Source organism: Narcine bancroftii, chromosome 3 (assembly GCF_036971445.1).
Source record: "Narcine bancroftii isolate sNarBan1 chromosome 3, sNarBan1.hap1, whole genome shotgun sequence".
Classification (NCBI taxonomy): Eukaryota; Metazoa; Chordata; class Chondrichthyes; order Torpediniformes; family Narcinidae; genus Narcine; species Narcine bancroftii.
The window spans coordinates 2,228,786-2,246,947 of record NC_091471.1 but is presented as its reverse complement, the minus strand read 5'-3'; the positions used below and the strand labels follow the sequence as shown (position 1 = coordinate 2,246,947).

The window sequence follows — 18,162 nt, the reverse complement described above, 5'->3', positions numbered from 1 at the left end:
GTCTGCAGGGCCCCAAAGAGGGCAACCGCATGTGCGACCCCTGAATCAGTGTTTGACCCATGCCAGAGTCCCAATGTTCCTGCCCCAGCCTCTCCATGCTGCTTGCTGTCGGCATCTTGTTGTGCCTCATTGTGAGACCCACCACCAAAAGTGAAACATCGCGGGGAGCAATGGCGGCCATCTTGCTGTGCCTCATAGTCAATGCCACCTTGTCCTCCCTCAGATCAAGATGGAGGTGGCCACCTTGCCACGCCTCGTGGTTGACGTCATCTTGTCTGCCCACGGGCCAAGAGGAGAGAGTCGACATCGACATGAGGAGCAATGGGGTTTCTGGAGCACTAGCCTTGGTTGTCCTGGATTAGACAATATCTCACCAATTGAATAACTCAACAATGGAGGTAAGGGTAAACAGACATTTGACTGATTGCTTGGTAGACACTGGTTCCACTGAGAGCTTTATAAACTCTGCGACTGTTCTGCGGTACAACTTAAAAGTGTACCTGACGGACTATCACATTTTCCTAGCTTCGCACTCGCACTCTGCGATGATCCAGGGGTATTGTATAGTACATCTAACTGTGAAAGGGAGGGGGGGGGAATTTTGTAAGTTCCATTTGTAGGTACTGAAGGATTTGTGTGCTCTGTGTTGCTGGGCCTGGACTTCCTATGCTACCTTAAAAGCGTGACCATGGAGTACTCTGGCCCACTTCCTCCAATCATAGAGTGGAAAGGAGGGCACCAAAAGCCGCATGTGGTCTCTCCACCCTAAATATTGATTCCCTCCCCCCACCAACTGTTCTGAACCTGACTCCCGATAGCCACAAAGAACAGGCGATACAGTGTGGGGGATTGAGAATTTATTAGAGCTGAGACGCAGTGGCTGCTTAAAGAAAACATCATTGAACCCAGCAACAGCCCATGGAGAGCCCAGGTAGTGGTTGTGAAAGGGAAGAAAAGTCCAGGCTAGTGATTGACTACAGCCAAACAATTAATCGCTCCACACTCCTGGACGCGTACCTCCTTCCTCGAATTTCGGACATGGTAAACAAAATTGTGCAGTATCGGTCTATTCGACCATTGACCTAAAAGCTGCATACCATCAGTTACTGATCTGTTCTGAGGACTGCCCATACACAGCATTTGAGGTAGATGGACCATTTTATCAGTTCTGGAGGGTCCATTTTGGTATCACTAATGGGGTCTCAGTCTTCCAGATACAAATGGACAAAATAGTCAATGAATACGGGTTAAAGGCCACCTTCCCTTATCTTGACAATGTCACCGTTTGTGGACACTCTCTGGAAGACCATGACTCCAACCTCCAGAAGTTTCTCTACACGGTCAAATCCCTGAATCTCATGTACAACTCCAGTAAGTGCGTGTTCCAGACTAGACATCTGGTAATTCTGGGCTATATGGTGGAGGATGGTGTCATTGGTCCTGACCCCGATCTAATGCGCTTCCTGTTAGACACCCCGATCCCAAAGACCATGAAGGCCTTAAGGAGGTGCCTGGGCTTCTTATTATGCACAGTGGATCCCTCACTGCGTGGATAAAGCTGCCCTCTCTCAAAGTCCACCTCCTTCCCATTATCAACTGAAGCCCAGGTGGATTTTGACTACATTTGGAGCTACATTGCAAAGGCCACCATGCATGCGGTGGACAAGAACGCACTGTTTCAGGTGGAGAGTGATGCCTCTGGCGTCACTCTGGCCGCTGCCCTTAACCAGGCGGGCAGGCTGGTTGCCATTTTTTCCCACACTCTACAAGGCCACGAGCTTCAGAACCCATCAGTGGAGAAAAAGGCCCAAGCCATTGTAGAGACCATCAGGCACTGGAGGCATTACCTGGCCAGCAGAAAATTTACACAGCTCACCGGCCAGTGATCAGTGGTATTCATGTTTAATAATGCAAAAAGGGGTAAAATAAAGAATGATAAGATCACTAGGTGGAGGATCGAACTCTCCACCTATAACTATGACATACAGGCCAGGTGTCCTCAATGAGCCTCTAGATGCCCTGTCAAGAGGAAGCTGTGCCTCTACACACACCGGCCAGTTGCGGTCACAGCAGAATGAGCTTTGCTACCCAGGTATCACCCGCATGGCTCATTTAGTCAAGGCACGCAACCTGCCTTACTCCATTGAGGATATCAGGGAAATGACCAAGTCCTGCCAGGTCTGCGTGGAGTGCAAACCGCACTTCTAACGCCCAGACAAGGCATACCTGATCAAGGCATCCGACCCCTTTGAACAACTCAGTGTCAATTTCAAGGTCCCTTCCATTCCACCGACAGAAATGTGTACTTCCTCAATGTCATCGACGAGTATTCACATTTTCTGTTCGTCATCCCCTGCCCAGACATGACCATCGTCACGAACTTCAGGGCCTTGCTCTCTATTTTCACCTTGTTTGGGTATCCCAGTTATATCCATAGCGAACGGGGCTCATCATTTATGAGCGAAGAGCTCGTAAGGTATTGCCTCAAGTAGGACGACGAGCTTCAATCCCTGGGGGAACGGGTAAGTTGAAAAAGAGAACGTGACTTTATGGAAGGCCGTGAAATTGGCTCTCCAGTCCAAAGGCCTTCCATACTCACACTGGCAAGAAGTCCTACAACGGCGCTCCACTCCACAAGGTTGCTCCCCTGCACTGTATCCAATGCAACTCCTCATGAGCTTATGTTCACGTTCCAGAGGAAATCCACATCCAGGACTACTCTCCAGGCTTGGCTAATGGCACTGTGGCTAGTCCTGCTGAGAACGCACGTGAGGAGGAGCAAGACAGACCCCCCCCCAATCAAGAAGGTGCACCTGCTGCACACCAACCCAACATATGCCTACATGGCATACCCTGATGGCAGAGAAGACACCGTCTCGATTAGAGTCCTGGCACCTGTTGGAACTGAGGATCTGATGCCCCAAACGAGCCAGGAACTATTGAGTAACCCACTCAGGATTGCGAACGACACTGCTCGGGAAGTGGTCTAATCCACTCCACATTCCCAGACATTGGGAAGATGTGACAAAAGGTGTGAAACTGGAACCTTGGACAGGATGGGTGGGGTTGGCGAGTGCTCTAAAGGGTCATGGAGCTCCAGCACACAAACAGGCCCTTCGGCCTACATGTCCCTGCTGACCCAACAAGTCCCGTGGGGCTGTGGGCGGGAGTGTCAGGGACTGCAATTCCTTCCTGGGATGGTGGGGAGGGGGTGTAAAGTGCAATTCAAGGCCCCTACCCACCATTGTTTCCCATTAACATCATCACAGAACAGCACAGGGCAGAAGACCCTTCAACCCATCCTGCCATGCGGACAAATAGAAAGAGCCTCCAAATGGCCGCCAGCCCAAACTTCATGTCTTGTTTCATTTGCTTTCTGCCCTCACCTCCCCTCCCCTCCCATTCACCCCACACCTCTCCTCCCCAAACCTATGCTCCTCATGCTTCCCTTTCCTTCCTCTCCCCTCCTCTCCCATGCTTTCCTCACACCTCCCCTCACCTCTGCTCCCACACTTCACGTTTCTTCCTCTCCCTTCCCCCGCCTCCTCTCCCTTCATCTCCCCTCCCACGCCTCTCTCAGCCCCGCTCCTGTTCTCCCCTTGCACTAGTTGGAGAGAGTTTGGAACAGTGGGAACAGTCTCTCTGGACTCCTGTGAGGGGAAGGGAAGGTAAGGACATTTAAAAGACTATTTGACAGCCACTTGGATACAAAAAAATAGGGTTACAGGTGTGAGGGAGGGAAGGAGGAGGTTTATATTGTTTGGCACAGCATGGCGGGCTGAAGGGCCTGTACTGTGCTGGAATGATCTAGGAAGGTGTATTTGGTGTTGAAGATGACAGAGGAGAACCTGTTGGATGTGGGGTGTGAGGGGACGAGGCTGAACACTCTTCGTCCTGCTCTTTCCCTGACCTGAGCGATCCGAGGTGAATTCAGCTCATCCCGAACCCCTCACTCCCAATAACTCCCTGGGTGGGTGGTACCAGGACAACCGTTGGCACCAGGGGCAGGTAGATTCCCCCCACCCCCCCAGAAGGAGGGTGCTTGGCACTGACCAATGTTCTCCCAGCAGGGCTGTGAGTGCCAAGGCAGAAGCTCATGGAAACCCAGAGAGTGAGTGCATAGGCTGCTGGGGTTTTAAGCAAGCCAGCAGGTTGCACTGTTTGTTCATGTGGACACCGCCTGCTCCCGACCTGACCAGACCTGCTCCCACAGCTTCCTTCTTTCAATTCCTCTTCCTACTTTCTGAGAAATTGAGAGATGGCAGAATTGTTGGGAATGAAAGACTGACACAGGCAACAACAAACACCGACTGGGAGCTGAAGCAGTTCCAAGGGGTATCCTGTAAACAGGAGGCAGCCAAAGGGAGAGAGAGAGGGGAAAGGCTGCAGACACTGGGGGTGTCGTAAAAGCACAGAAATGCGGGAGGAATCCAGCCGGTCTCGCAGCGTCCACAGGAGGTAAAGATACACTGTACTACCGATGTTTCGGGCCAGTTCTTGAACGGAGCAAAGGAGAGAAGGAGAATGGAGAACTGATTGAGAACAGAGTTGAGGAAGGCGGGAGAGAGGGAGGCGGCCAGCTCAGAGACAGGGGGGTACAGGGGGAGGAGCTCAAAGGGGGCATTCGGGGGGACGGGGCGCTCAGTGAGGTGGAGGGGGACCTCAGAGAGGGGGACGGGGGGGCAGTGAAGGGGACAGAGGGCTCAGTGAGAGAGACGGGGGCTCAGTGAGGGAGACGGGGGGCTCAGTGAGGGAGACGGGGGGCTCAGTGAGGGAGACGGGGGCTCAGTGAGGGAGACGGGGGGCTCAGTGAGGGAGACGGGGGGCTCAGTGAGGGAGACGGGGGGCTCAGTGAGGGAGACGGGGGGCTCAGTGAGGGAGACGGGGGGCTCAGTGAGGGAGACGGGGGGCTCAGTGAGGGAGACGGGGGGCTCAGTGAGGGAGACGGGGGGCTCAGTGAGGGAGACGGGGGGCTCAGTGAGGGAGACGGGGGCTCAGTGAGGGAGGGGGGGCTCAGTGAGGGAGACGGGGGGCTCAGTGAGGGAGACGGGGGCTCAGTGAGGGAGGGGGGGCTCAGTGAGGGAGACGGGGGGCTCAGTGAGGGAGATGGGGGACCTCAGAGAGGGGGACGGGGGGCAGTGAAGGGGACAGAGGGCTCAGTGAGAGAGACGGGGGCTCAGTGAGGGAGACGGGGGGCTCAGTGAGGGAGACGGGGGGCTCAGTGAGGGAGACGGGGGCTCAGTGAGGGAGACGGGGGGCTCAGTGAGGGAGACGGGGGACCTCAGAGAGGGGGACGGGGGGGCAGTGAAGGGGACAGAGGGCTCAGTGAGAGAGACGGGGGGCTCAGTGAGGGAGACGGGGGGCTCAGTGAGGGAGACGGGGGGCTCAGTGAGGGAGACGGGGGGCTCAGTGAGGGAGACGGGGGCTCAGTGAGGGAGACGGGGGGCTCAGTGAGGGAGACGGGGGACCTCAGAGAGGGGGACGGGGGGGCAGTGAAGGGGACAGAGGGCTCAGTGAGAGAGACGGGGGGCTCAGTGAGGGAGACGGGGGGCTCAGTGAGGGAGACGGGGGGCTCAGTGAGGGAGACGGGGGGCTCAGTGAGGGAGGGGGGGCTCAGTGAGGGAGACGGGGGGCTCAGTGAGGGAGACGGGGGCTCAGTGAGGGAGACGGGGGCTCAGTGAGGGAGACGGGGGGCTCAATGAGGGAGAAGGGGGGGCTCAGTGAGGGAGACGGGGGGGCTCAGTGAGGGAGACGGGGGGCTCAGTGAGGGAGATGGGGGACCTCAGAGAGGGGGACGGGGGGCAGTGAAGGGGACAGAGGGCTCAGTGAGAGAGACGGGGGCTCAGTGAGGGAGACGGGGGGCTCAGTGAGGGAGACGGGGGGCTCAGTGAGGGAGACGGGGGCTCAGTGAGGGAGACGGGGGGCTCAGTGAGGGAGACGGGGGACCTCAGAGAGGGGGACGGGGGGGCAGTGAAGGGGACAGAGGGCTCAGTGAGAGAGACGGGGGGCTCAGTGAGGGAGACGGGGGGCTCAGTGAGGGAGACGGGGGGCTCAGTGAGGGAGACGGGGGGCTCAGTGAGGGAGACGGGGGCTCAGTGAGGGAGACGGGGGGCTCAGTGAGGGAGACGGGGGACCTCAGAGAGGGGGACGGGGGGGCAGTGAAGGGGACAGAGGGCTCAGTGAGAGAGACGGGGGGCTCAGTGAGGGAGACGGGGGGCTCAGTGAGGGAGACGGGGGGCTCAGTGAGGGAGACGGGGGGCTCAGTGAGGGAGACGGGGGGCTCAGTGAGGGAGGGGGGGCTCAGTGAGGGAGACGGGGGGCTCAGTGAGGGAGACGGGGGCTCAGTGAGGGAGACGGGGGCTCAGTGAGGGAGACGGGGGGCTCAATGAGGGAGAAGGGGGGGCTCAGTGAGGGAGACGGGGGCGCTCAGTGAGGGAGACGGGGGCTCAGTGAGGGAGACGGGGGGCTCAGTGAGAGAGACGGGGGCTCAGTGAGGGAGACGGGGGCTCAGTGAGGGAGACGGGGGGCTCAGTGAGGGAGACGGGGGGCTCAGTGAGGGAGACGGGGGGCTCAGTGAGGGAGAAGGGGGGGCTCAGTGAGGGAGACGGGGGCTCAGTGAGGGAGACGGGGGGCTCAGTGAGGGAGACGGGGGGCTCAGTGAGAGAGATGGGGGCTCAGTGAGGGAGACGGGGGCTCAGTGAGGGAGACGGGGGCTCAGTGAGGGAGACGGGGGCTCAGTGAGGGAGACGGGGGGCTCAGTGAGGGAGACTGGGGGCTCAGTGAGGGAGACGGGGGGCTCAGTGAGGGAGACGGGGGGCTCAGTGAGGGAGACGGGGGCTCAGTGAGGGAGACGGGGGGCTCAGTGAGGGAGACGGGGGCTCAGTGAGGGAGACGGGGGGCTCAGTGAGGGAGAGAAGGGGGGCTCAGTGAGGGAGAGAAGGGGGGCTCAGTGAGGAAGACGGGGGCTCAGTGAGGGAGACGGGGGGCTCAGTGAGGGAGACGGGGGGCTCAGTGAGGGAGACGGGGGGCTCAGTGAGGGAGACGGGGGGCTCAGTGAGGGAGAGAAGGGGGGCTAAGACACATCAAATTAAAAGACGGGTTTCACTGAGGCACTTGGACGAGCTGCCAACACTCCCCATGTTTGCCCGCAGGATGCGCCTGCTGTTCCTGCTCTGGTGCCAGCTTCTGAATGGATGGGAGGGAGAGAATGGCGAGAGTGGCCGCGCTGAGGGACTGGCTGTCAGAGGTGTCTCCGGGATCGGGACCGGCAGCCACTCACCCACAGGAGTTGGAGACACAGGAGACATTATAGGTGAGGAGGTGGTCGAATCTCAGCCCATGATTACAGTGCGGGGAACGCTGGGGGGGGGGGGGGTTGCAATGTTGGGAACGCTGGGGGGGGGGTTGCAATGTTGGGAACGCTGGGGGGGGGTTGCAATGTTGTGAACGCTGGGGGGGGGTTGCAATGTTGGGAACGCTGGGGGGGGGGTTGCAATGTTGGGAACGCTGGGGGGGGGGTTGCAATGTTGGGAACGCTGGGGGGGGGGTTGCAATGTTGGGAACGCTGGGGGGGGGGGGTGTTGCAGTGCGGGGAACGCTGTGGGGGTCGCAGTGCAAGGAACGAATTCCACAAATCCACGACCTTCTGGCTAAAGAAATTTCTCCTCATCTCTGATTTCAATGGGTCCCTTCTCATTCTAAGACCGTGCCCTTTTGTCCTGGATTCACCCACCAAGGGAAACATCTTATTCACCTACTCTGTCCAATCCTTTCAGCATTTGAAGTTTCTCTATGATCCCTCTCATTCTTCTGCTTAATTAATTCAGGCGAAGAGCTGCAAAGTGTTTCTCAGACATAAGACCCTGCATCCCAGGAAAATTCCTGGTAAATCTCTGCACCTTCTCCAATATCATTACATCCCTTCTAAGGTAGGGGCCCCAAACTGCACATCGTTCTCCAAATGAGGTCTCACCACTGCCCTATAGAGCCTTGCAACTTATACAACATTCCTCTTGAAATGAACGCCAACATAGCATTCGCTTTCTTTACTGCCGATCCAACCTGGTGGTTAACCTTTAGGTTATACTGTACAAGGACCCCCAAGTCCCTTTGCACTCCCGAATTTTGAAGTTTTTCCCCATCCAAATAATTTGTTAACGTTTATTTTCTCTTCTAAAATATACAACCATACATTTCGTAACATTATATCACATCCACCATTTCTTTGCCCACACTCCTAAACTGTCCAAGGCTCTCTGCAACATTTCGTTTTCTTCAACACTTCCTACTCTCCCACCCATCTTGGTGTCATCTGCAAACTGCCACAAAATCCATAATCTAAATTATCCATATGCTTGTAAAAAGAAGTGGCCCCAACACCAACCCTTGTGGAACACCACTAGTCACTGGCCTTCGACGAGGTCCCACATGGGAGGTTAGTTCAGAAGGTGAAGACACGAGTTATCCATAGAGGGGTTATAAACTGGATTGAAATTGGCTGTGTGGATGAAGACAGAGAGTGGTGGTGGATGATGCTTCTCAGACTTGAGGCCTGTGACTAGAGGGATGCCTTAGGGATCTATTCTTGAACCACTGTTGTTTATCATCTATATTAATGATCTGAATGATAATGTGGTGAACTGGATCAGTACATTTGTTGTGGACAGTGAGGAAGATTTTCAAAGCTTGCAGAGGGATCTGGACCAACTGGGTGAATGGGCCAGTGAATGGATGATGGAGTTTAATGCAGATAAGTGTGAGGTGTTGCATTTTGGAAGAGCAAATCAAGGAAGTACATCAAGGGGGCACTGAGGAGTGTGGAGGAGCAAAGAGACCTGGGGATACAGGTACATTGTTCTCTGCAAGTGGTCAGGGTTGCAAAGAAAGCTTTTGGCATCTTAGCCTTTATAAATCAAAGTATTGACAATAGGAGTTATGTTGAAGTTAAGACATTGGTGAGGCCAAATTTAGAATATTGTGTGGAGTTCTGGTCACCAAACTGCAGGAAGGATATCAATAAGATTGAAAGAGTGCAGAGAAGATTGACTAGGATGTTGTCAGGTCTTCAGGAACAGAGTTACAAGGAAAGATTAAACAGGTTAGAACTTTATTCCTTGGAACAAAGAAGAATGAGGGGAAATTTGATAGAGGTTTACAAAATTATGAGGGGGACTGACAGAGTAAATGTGGATAGGCTCTTTCCATTTACATTGAGAGAGATAAATATGAGAGGTCATGGCTTTAGGGTGAAAGGGGAAAGATTTAGGGGGAACTTCTTCACTCAGAGAGTGGTTGGTGGGTGGAATAAGCTGCCAGCTGATTGGGGGGGGGGGTGGTGTGGACTCGATCTTGAATTTTAATATTGGTGCTGGGACCATTGTTGTTTGTTGTCTATATCAATGATCTGGATGATAATGTCAATTGGATCAGCAAGTTTGTAGAATGTGCACATGCCTTGTAGTAGTTTTTGCCAAAGGTACTGGCTTGGGCCAATTGGTCAGCTGATCGACCATGGTCAACAAATTACATGCATCCTTGGATATTGGTAGGAGGCCCACAATGTCTATATGCACGTGGCTGAACTGTCAGCGTGCTGGCTCGAAGGACTCGGGGTGGGGGGAGGTCCTTAATGTGTGTTTGAACCTTTGATGCCTGACATTGCATGCATGTTTTGGCCCATCAAATGATGTCTTTCTGGAGGCTGTGCCAGCCATATCTACTAGCCACCATATTTACTGTTGCCCTGATGGCAGGGTGAGCCAGATTATGGACAGAATCAAACACCTGCCTTTTCCCTGCGGCCAGAATGACGGGGTGAGGCTGACTGGTCGAGGTATCTTACAGCAGTGTCCAGGTACCTGGGGCGATTTGGATGTCCTCTAGTTGGAGGCCGGTGAGTGCCATCTGGTACACTGGGATGTTGGGGTCCGCTTGCTGTGCTTCAGCCAAGGCTGCTTGGTCGATGCCCGGGCCGGGGGCATGATGCCTGGGGCAGGGGGCATGCACCGCGAGTGCAGTCAGTCGTAAAAGAGCCTCGGCTACCAAGTTGGACTTGCTGGCAATATGCTCCATCTCCATTGAGAATTCAGAGAGAGAGGACAGGTGTCGCTGTTGCCTGGCTGACCAAGGGTCTGAAACCTTTGTTATGGGCCCAGAGGAACCCAAAATCCAGCAGCAATAGAAATTTATCAACAAATGGTTACTTAAACAAAAGATGCTTTTAATTTTCTTTAAACATAAAAAAGGTTCAAACTTTAACTTATTACTATTAACTTAACCTAATATAACCCCTTTCTAATTCAAAGTGCACATGTATGTCATGTGTGTGTAAGTTCAGGAAAATTCTTTGATTCACAGTTCAATCTCACTCCTCCAATTCACCGATATCAGGCAATTCTTATACTGTGCACAGAATTTAACATTTATGAATTTTCACCAGGCTTAGGAAGATCTTGTTGCTTGTTGGACACAAATTGATTCCCTCCAATCAGCCACTTCAGTGTCTTGGCGAAGAAACTTGCCCCATCAGGGTTTTCCAAATGCTAACCTTTTCTTCTGCAGGTCACCATAAAGTTCCTCTTGTTTCCCTTATTTTAGGAAAACACTCTAGCCAACCATTTCCTCTTGCATGAACCACAAGGGATTTCAACAGGCTGAACTCAGAACTCACAAACTGTCTTCAAAATAGGGGTTCCAACAAGCTGGCAAGCTTGTGGAAAAACTCCATTTGGAAGATGGGTTGTTTTAAACAAGTTTGCCAGCTTGTCCTATTCCAGTCCCAGCTGCTGATGCTGAACTGTAGAACTGAATTCTCTCTCTCTCTCTCTCTCTCTCTCTCTCTCTCTCTCTCTCTCTCACACTTACTCAGAGAAAACCACATGGCCCTCTTAGAACAGCCAACTGCATTCAGATAGAATGCGGCTCCAGACCCAATCTTCAGAGTTCATTCATCTTGTTGCTTTCAAAACAATAATCCACAGCATGTCCAATTATCACCTACATGTGAAATCTCTAGAGTTTGGGTTCTACTATTTTCACCTCCTTATGAAAACTTTAGCAAAAGAGTTTTTATTTTCTTTACAAAGGCCCTGGGCCCAGTGTGTCTGGTTTGAGCAAAGTTCTTGCAATTTAAATGAGATCTGTTTGGTGACCTACATTAGACCCCCACAATCTATCTCCTAAAAACATATCTATATACAATATAAAATATGATATCATCCGTCACTCCATACCTGCGAACTCTTGCAGGCCCTTCACAGTTGATAGGGAAGGGTCAAATAGTGCCCACTTTTTCAGGCTATGGCCTGGCTCCATGTTGGTCAATGTGATGCCCAAGGGAATCATTTGTCTCTCAGCCAAACTGGCACTTGGCCGGATTGATGGTTGAGCCAAACTCACTTAGTGTGGATCACAATAGTCTTCAGTGAGTGGCGTGCTCAGTACCGTTGCAGCTGGTTATCAAAATATCGTCTAAATAAATGAAGACAAATTGCAGATCCCGGCCCATTTTGTCCATTAACCTCTGGAAGGTTTGAGCTGCGTTTTTTATCCCGAAGGGCATGCGGAGGAACTCAAACAAACCAAAGGGCGTTATAATGGCCGTCTGTGCAATGTCATCAGGCTGGACTGGGATCTGATGATAATCCCTGATGAGGCCCACCAGAGAGAATATCCATGCCCCTGACAGATGAGCAGTGAAGTCCTGGATATAGGGCACGGGATACCTGTCGGGCGTGGAGGCCTCGTTGAGGCAGTGGTAGACTCTGTGGGGCCTCCAACCTCCTGCAGCCTTTGGTTTGAGTGAATTCATTATCGGCAGTAATCACCGAGTGCAGGAGGGGGGCAGTAACTTCAGTGCCATTGAGTGAGAGGGTTTGAAAAGTCCAGAGGTGTATCAGCTGATGACCCTTAATGTCCACCCTCAAGGAGTTGGCCCAAGGAAGTTGGCCCCCAGTAACAGTGGCTTCACGACTGCCACCGTGAACTTCCATGTGAAACATTCATCCCTGAAGCAAAGGGGAATTGTGCGGGTTCCGAATGTTTGGATATTAGAGTCGTTGGCCGCCTGTAGTTCTTAGTCCACCTTCCTGCTGCGTGCCTCAAAGCTTCACGGGGGAAGGATGCTGATTTGGGCCCCGTTGTCAACCAGGGATGGCCCGACAGGGAGTCCTGGATGTGGAGGAGGCTGTGTAGTCAGCCGGTCGTTGCAGCCATTAATGACAGTTGGCCTGGGCGTTTCCCTGGAACAAGCAGGGGGAAGGACATCAATGGGCCTTGGAAGCCCACCATTTATGATATAAACAGTACTGCCCACCGATGGGGTCCATCGCTTGGGTGGTCGGTCGGTCAGTCAGTCAGTCGGTCGGTCTGCGAGCTTCCTGGCTCATTGTCGAGGTGTAACCTGTTCCAGCGTAGCACAGGCATCTCTCTTTGCTGCCTATAGCACGTCTGCTCGGGCAGCTACCTTTCTTGGGTTGTCGAAATCCTCTTATTGCGATAAGCAGCCGGATGTCGTCAGGCAGCCACTCCAGAAAGATCTGCTGGAACAGCGGGAAAGAGGTGTGGCCATCGTCAAGAGCAAACATGTCGCCTCTGAGGGAGGAAGGGGCCCTGCCCCCCAAAACCGTCAATGTGCAACAGTCGGGCCATGCGCTTGCGCTTCGAGAGCCTGAAAGCATGGGTTGGTAGCTCCTTGATGGCCACATACTTCCCTTGCTCTGGGGGCTGCTGGAGGAAGTCGATGATGTGAGCTGCGGTGTCCTGCTTGAGGGTGCTTAATACATAGTAGTAGTGCGTGTCGTTGGAGGAGATCTGATGAATGGTGGACTGTGCCTCGGCCTGCTGGAACTACACCCGTGGTTACGCTGTGTTGATTGCAGGTTGATCTCCCATCATTGAGACCAAAGCACCGTTTGGACCAGTCGGGGTCACACAGTACCACACTGCTACGGTTACAACTCAGGGTTATTGATCGAAGAAATAGGCTCACACCGAGAGAGTGCAGTCGATACTGAGTTTATTCGGCTATCTGCTCCACCTTTTATAGGCTGTCTGCCACATCACCACGGGCACGGCTTGTGATCTGCCGGCCGCGGACTGGTCCGCTGCAGGTGATTGACTGGTTTAGCCCTGCTGTTGTGGCTTAACGGGCCACTCAGCTCAGATGTCATCTGTTCGATCACTGTGTTCGACGGCCGTTTCTTGTGTCGTCCTATGGAGCGGGCCACTACAAGGAGTACAGACAGAGTAAATGTAGGTCGGCTTTTTCCACTGAGGAGAGGTGAGATACAAACCAGAGGAGATGGGTTAAGGGTGAAAGGGGAAAAGTTTAGAGGGAACATGAGGGGGAACCTCTTCACACAGAGAGTGATGGGGGTGTGGAACGAGCTGCCAGCTGAGGTGGTGAATGCGGGCTCAGTTTTAACATTTAAGAAGAATGTGGGCAGGTCCATGGATGGAAATGGTATGGACTTCAAAAGACTGGGGTGCAGGTCAGTGAGACTAGGCAGTAAATGTTTGGCACAGACTAGAGGGGCCGAAGGGCCCTGTTTCTGTGCTGTAGTGTTCTATGGTTCTCTGTTAAGTAGCCGGAGAGTCTTTTCCCATGTGATGGGTGGGGGAGATGTTTGGGAATGGGACAGGATGGGTAACTGAGGCATGGTCAGTGGGAAGAAGGGGGCCATCCGTGCGGGGAAGGAGCTCTCAGCATCTGACAGGGAGGGGCTGTTTGTAGGTAATGTAGGGGTCTGCAATGTGGAAGGCTGTTCACAGAGATTCAGGGAGAGTCCAGGGACACATTCCTGTTGGACTGAAGGGCAAGATTGTCAGGAATAGGGAATCCAGGTGGCCAGAGATAGGGAAGATCTGATGAAGAGAAAAGAGGTGCTTGTCAGGGAAAGACAGATGGGTCGTGAATCCTGTGTGCAATGTAGAGCAGTCATACAGTGGGGGCCCTACAGCCGCCCTGGGGGCCACAGCACACATTGAAGTAAAAGCCTTGTTTTCTTTTCATGTAGTTAGGAAGAGAGAAGTACGGAGAAACCCAAAGGTGATTGATGCACAGGGAAGGGAGCCCATAAAGTTTGGTCAGGGTCCGAGGGGATGGGGGCTGTAGCTGAAAAAAGGATGAGAAAGGCTGGTGTAGAAGATGGAGGAATTCATGAGAGGGCAATCAGCAGGGATGAGCTGGCTCTAGCAGATAAGGAGAATCCTCGATCCTGTTCGTTTATGATCATTGGGTGGCCCTGCTAGTGTAGCAGTCAGCGCAACCCTAATCCCGGGACCGGGGTGCCCATCCTGTGCCGGGGTTTTCCCCAGGGGCTCCAGTTTCCTCCCACTGTTCGAAATGTACCGGGGGCTTGTAGGCCAGTGAGGTGTAATTGAATAGCATAGACTTGTGGACCAAAAGGGCCTGTTACTGTGCAGTTTGTGTAAATTTAAAAATATTTAAAATGTAAATAAACCATCTGACTGTACATGTACAACCTCACGGAACAGCCTTTCCCTGGACTCTGGTGAACACACATGCACAAAACATGTACAGCACAAATAAGTACATCATTTATCATTCAGGTGCCTGGCCGTTCGGCGTGGGCGATCAGGTCTCTTCATCTGGCACAATCTCTGCCCCTCCAAAATGTAGTTGTTGCCTCCCCAGTTCTCCTTCAGTAAAGGCTCCATCTTTGAACTGAGACCGTAGTCGAGGTTGAGTTCATGATTATACAAGGGAAAAGCACTGAAGTGGTTTCCCGTTGCCTTCTTCAGTTGCAGTGTCCGTACTGGACGGGTCACCCTGGCCAGAGATCACCCCAGTGATCTTCTCGGCACTTTTGATGATCCTCTGTATTGACCTTTGATGGTTTGCAGCTACCGTCCCACACAGTGATGCAGCCGGACAGAACATTCCTGTGTGTATGAGGGCAAAAGACTAACCAGGAGAGATGAGACTCCTTAACGTTCAACAAAGTTGTCTACGAATGTAGCCACAGGTGATGGGCAAGCACGTCAACAATTATTTCTCCTTTTTAGTAACCCTGGCATGGAGGCTGGGGAGTGGAAGTCAGGGGAGAAAGCACCGTAACCTCAGCACTGCCACTGACGGAGACCCATGGTGTCCAACTGCCATCAGCTCCGTGCAGTCTAAACAGCCCATTAAAGGAGCCAACGGTGGTTTTTAAAAATTCTGTGACCGGGGGGGTCTGCGCCCAAGATGACAACGCCTGAGATCGGCAGCAGCCAGGGGATTGCAGACTCCAAGGAAGCAGAGTACTAATGCAGGGCACCATAGGGAAGACCAGAGGGAGGGACCACTCCTCCCCTTCCCCCCCCTCACCCCAGCTGAGAAGGAGAAGCAGAGGAGATGGTGATCATGGTACAGACCAGTGATAGGTACTGAGGAGAAGAACCCAAACGGCAGGCTGTTGGTGACTCAAGGAACCCACGCAGGCCGCGGGCTGCTGGAGACTGAAGGGCTAGCTTGTATCGGAACTGGGATGCAAGAGGGCACTGAAGGGCTCCCGACCATGTCGGAGGCTTGGATCTGGAGTTCAGGTTGCCGACGGTTGGGACTGGACTCTGTGGTTGTGGGGGCTACAGAAACGCTGTAGGCGAATCCATGGACACGTTGAGTCTGGGGGACTCCCTTTTGCTTCCTTTTCTCTGACTGTAAGAGGCACTTCAGGCAATTTCTGCCGATGGTGAATCTGTCTGCCTTAAAGCAGGCAAAAGGCAATTTCATGTAATATGACACAAGTTTTCATTACCTGACAATAAACTGAATTTTGACATGTCCCATGGCAATGTGAGAAATGGAGAAAAAAGTTGCAGAGACCCTGGCAGAGATACCTGCTGCATCATTGAACCCAGGAGAGGTGGCAGGAATCACAGCAGGGTGGAGGAACAGAGAGATCATGTAGTCTAGAGTATGGGATGCTGGACTTCATTGGTCGAGGGATTGAGCTTAAGAGTCATGTAGTAATGTTGTAGCTCACAATACTGGGAGAAAGGATGTGCTGACGTTGGAGAGGGTTCAGAGCAGGTCACAAGGATGAATACGGGAATAAAGGGGTTATCACACGAGGAGGGTTTGACAGCTTTTGGCCTGAACTCGTTAGGATTTAGGAGAAAGGGGGTGGGGGGGGGGAATCTCATTGACACATGTGGTGTAATGACATACCACCACATTCAACCCCCCCCTTAAAAAATTGTGACTGACCCTCACCCCTCTCTCTTTGCACCCATTCATAAGTCCAGTATTTGACATGGTTTCCGCTTCCTTATGGACCTTCGGGGGGCCGAGGCAGGGGAGGTGGGGGGTGCCAGGGCCTGGGGGTCTTGGTGAGGGTATGGTGAGTGGGTGCAGGGCTTTCCGCCCATGGGGGTGTGTTTGTCTGCTGCTCTTCATGCTGCTCCATGGGGGTCCGCGACCCTCCCACATTGACCGTGGTTCCTTTCTGCTGATCCTCCGGAGCCTGTGGTGCTCCTGTGTCGTCTGCCATCCCGTCCTGCCGATCTGTAGGGGTCTGTAGTTCTTCTGCATTGCCTATGTCTCCTGCTGGTGCAAGGACCCTGGTGGCCACTGAGTCTTCACGTCCATCCTCGAATGCAATGTAGGCATAGTGAGGGTTCGCGTGCCTCACTTCCTCAGGCTCCCCCAGCGGGTCCGTCCTGTGGCATTGCAATGCTTGCGGAGGAGGGCCGGTCCTGGCGACATCAGCCATCTAGGTAGCACGGTGCCTGTCACAGCTTTCCTCGGGAAAGAAAAGATATGGTCATGTGGTGTCACGTTAATGGCGGTACACAATAAAGAGCGTATGGATTGCAGAGCCTCCGGTAACACATCTTGTCACCTTGCTACTGGTAGGTCCTTTGCTTTGAGAGTTAGCAGGACCGTCTTCCAGATGGTGGCGTTCTCCCTTTCTACCTGCCTGTTCCTCCTAGGGTTATAACTCGTAGTGCGACTGGTCACAATGCCTCAATCCCTGAGGTACTGTTGGACCTCGGTGCTCATGAAGGCAGCACCCCTATCTGTGTGTATATAGCTAGGGTACCCACACAAGCTGAATATAGATTGCAGGCACTTTATTACTGTGGCTGAAATGACATCAGGACATGGAATAGCAAAGGGGAAGGGTGAGTACTCTTCGATAGCGTTTAGGCAATAGATGCTCCTGTCGAAGGACAGGAGCAGGCCTTTGAAGTCAAGGCTAAGCCGCTCGAAAGGCCTGGTAACTTTTTTTAAGGGGACGTTGCCTGACCAGTGGAACTGTGGTTTACACTCCGCACAGATGGGGCAACCCCTGTTTACTATCCGTACCTCCTCCACTGAGAACCTTCACTGAGGTTTTGGGCCCTGACAAAGTGGAAGAGCCTTGTGACTCCCGGGTGGCCCAGCTCGTTGTGCAAGCCCTGCAGCTGGGACATGTGATTAAGGGCCGTATAAGTGCCCCTGGACAATGGATCTGAGGGCTCATTGAGCCTCCCTGAATGGTATAGGATGTCGTAGCTGTATGTCGACAATTCTATCCTCCAGTGCAAGATTTTATCGTTCTTTATCTTCCCCCTGTCTGGTTATCAAATATGAATGCCACAGATCGTTGGTCCATGAGAAGGGTGAAGCGTTTAAAGGCCAGAAAATGTCTCCAGTTCCGCACTGCTCCCACAATGGCCTGGGTCTCCTTTTCCACTTCCGAGTGTCTTACCTCGGACCCCTAGAGGGTCTGCGAGAAAAAAGCCACCGGCTGCCCCTCTTGATTCAGGGTGGCAGCCTGAGGCGTCGGTCTCAACCTGAAAAGGGACCGTCTTGTCAATGGATCGCAGGGTTGCGTTCACGATCAGATCCCTGATTTCTTCGAAGGCTTTGATAGCAGCAGGGCTGAGGGGAAAAGTTGAGGTCTTTATGAATGGGTGGGCCCTGTCGGCATAATTGGGGACCCACTGCGCATAGTATGTTTTTTGAGAATGAGGGATGGGAGGTCAAGCAGCAGTAAGTTTGGAAGAAGTTCAGCCTACCTTGGAGTTGGAACCAGGTACCTCGAGTATTCCCTCTCCTCACATCCAGCGTCAACGGCCGATGACCCCGACGGTGATGCAAGCGCGTGGATCGTGGAGTCCTAGACAAGATGCTGCGCGATGATCTACTGAAGCTGAACAACCTGTGCGCAA

General features: G+C 53.1%; 1 protein-coding gene across 7 annotated transcripts in view; it reads left to right on the top strand.

Moving 5' to 3' along the window:
* Positions 1-4,169: 4,169 nt before the first annotated feature.
* Positions 4,170-18,162, top strand: part of LOC138756927 (disintegrin and metalloproteinase domain-containing protein 19-like) — a 173,790-nt gene continuing 159,797 nt past the window's right edge. For 4 of the 7 annotated variants that reach the window (XM_069923357.1, XM_069923359.1, XM_069923356.1 and 1 more), the window contains exons 1-2: positions 4,171-4,458; positions 7,152-7,312. In XM_069923357.1, coding sequence (XP_069779458.1) covers positions 4,418-4,458; positions 7,152-7,312 — 202 coding nt within the window. In that variant the 5' untranslated portion in view covers positions 4,171-4,417. The other 3 variants (XM_069923361.1, XM_069923360.1, XM_069923358.1) reach the window with 2 other exon arrangements.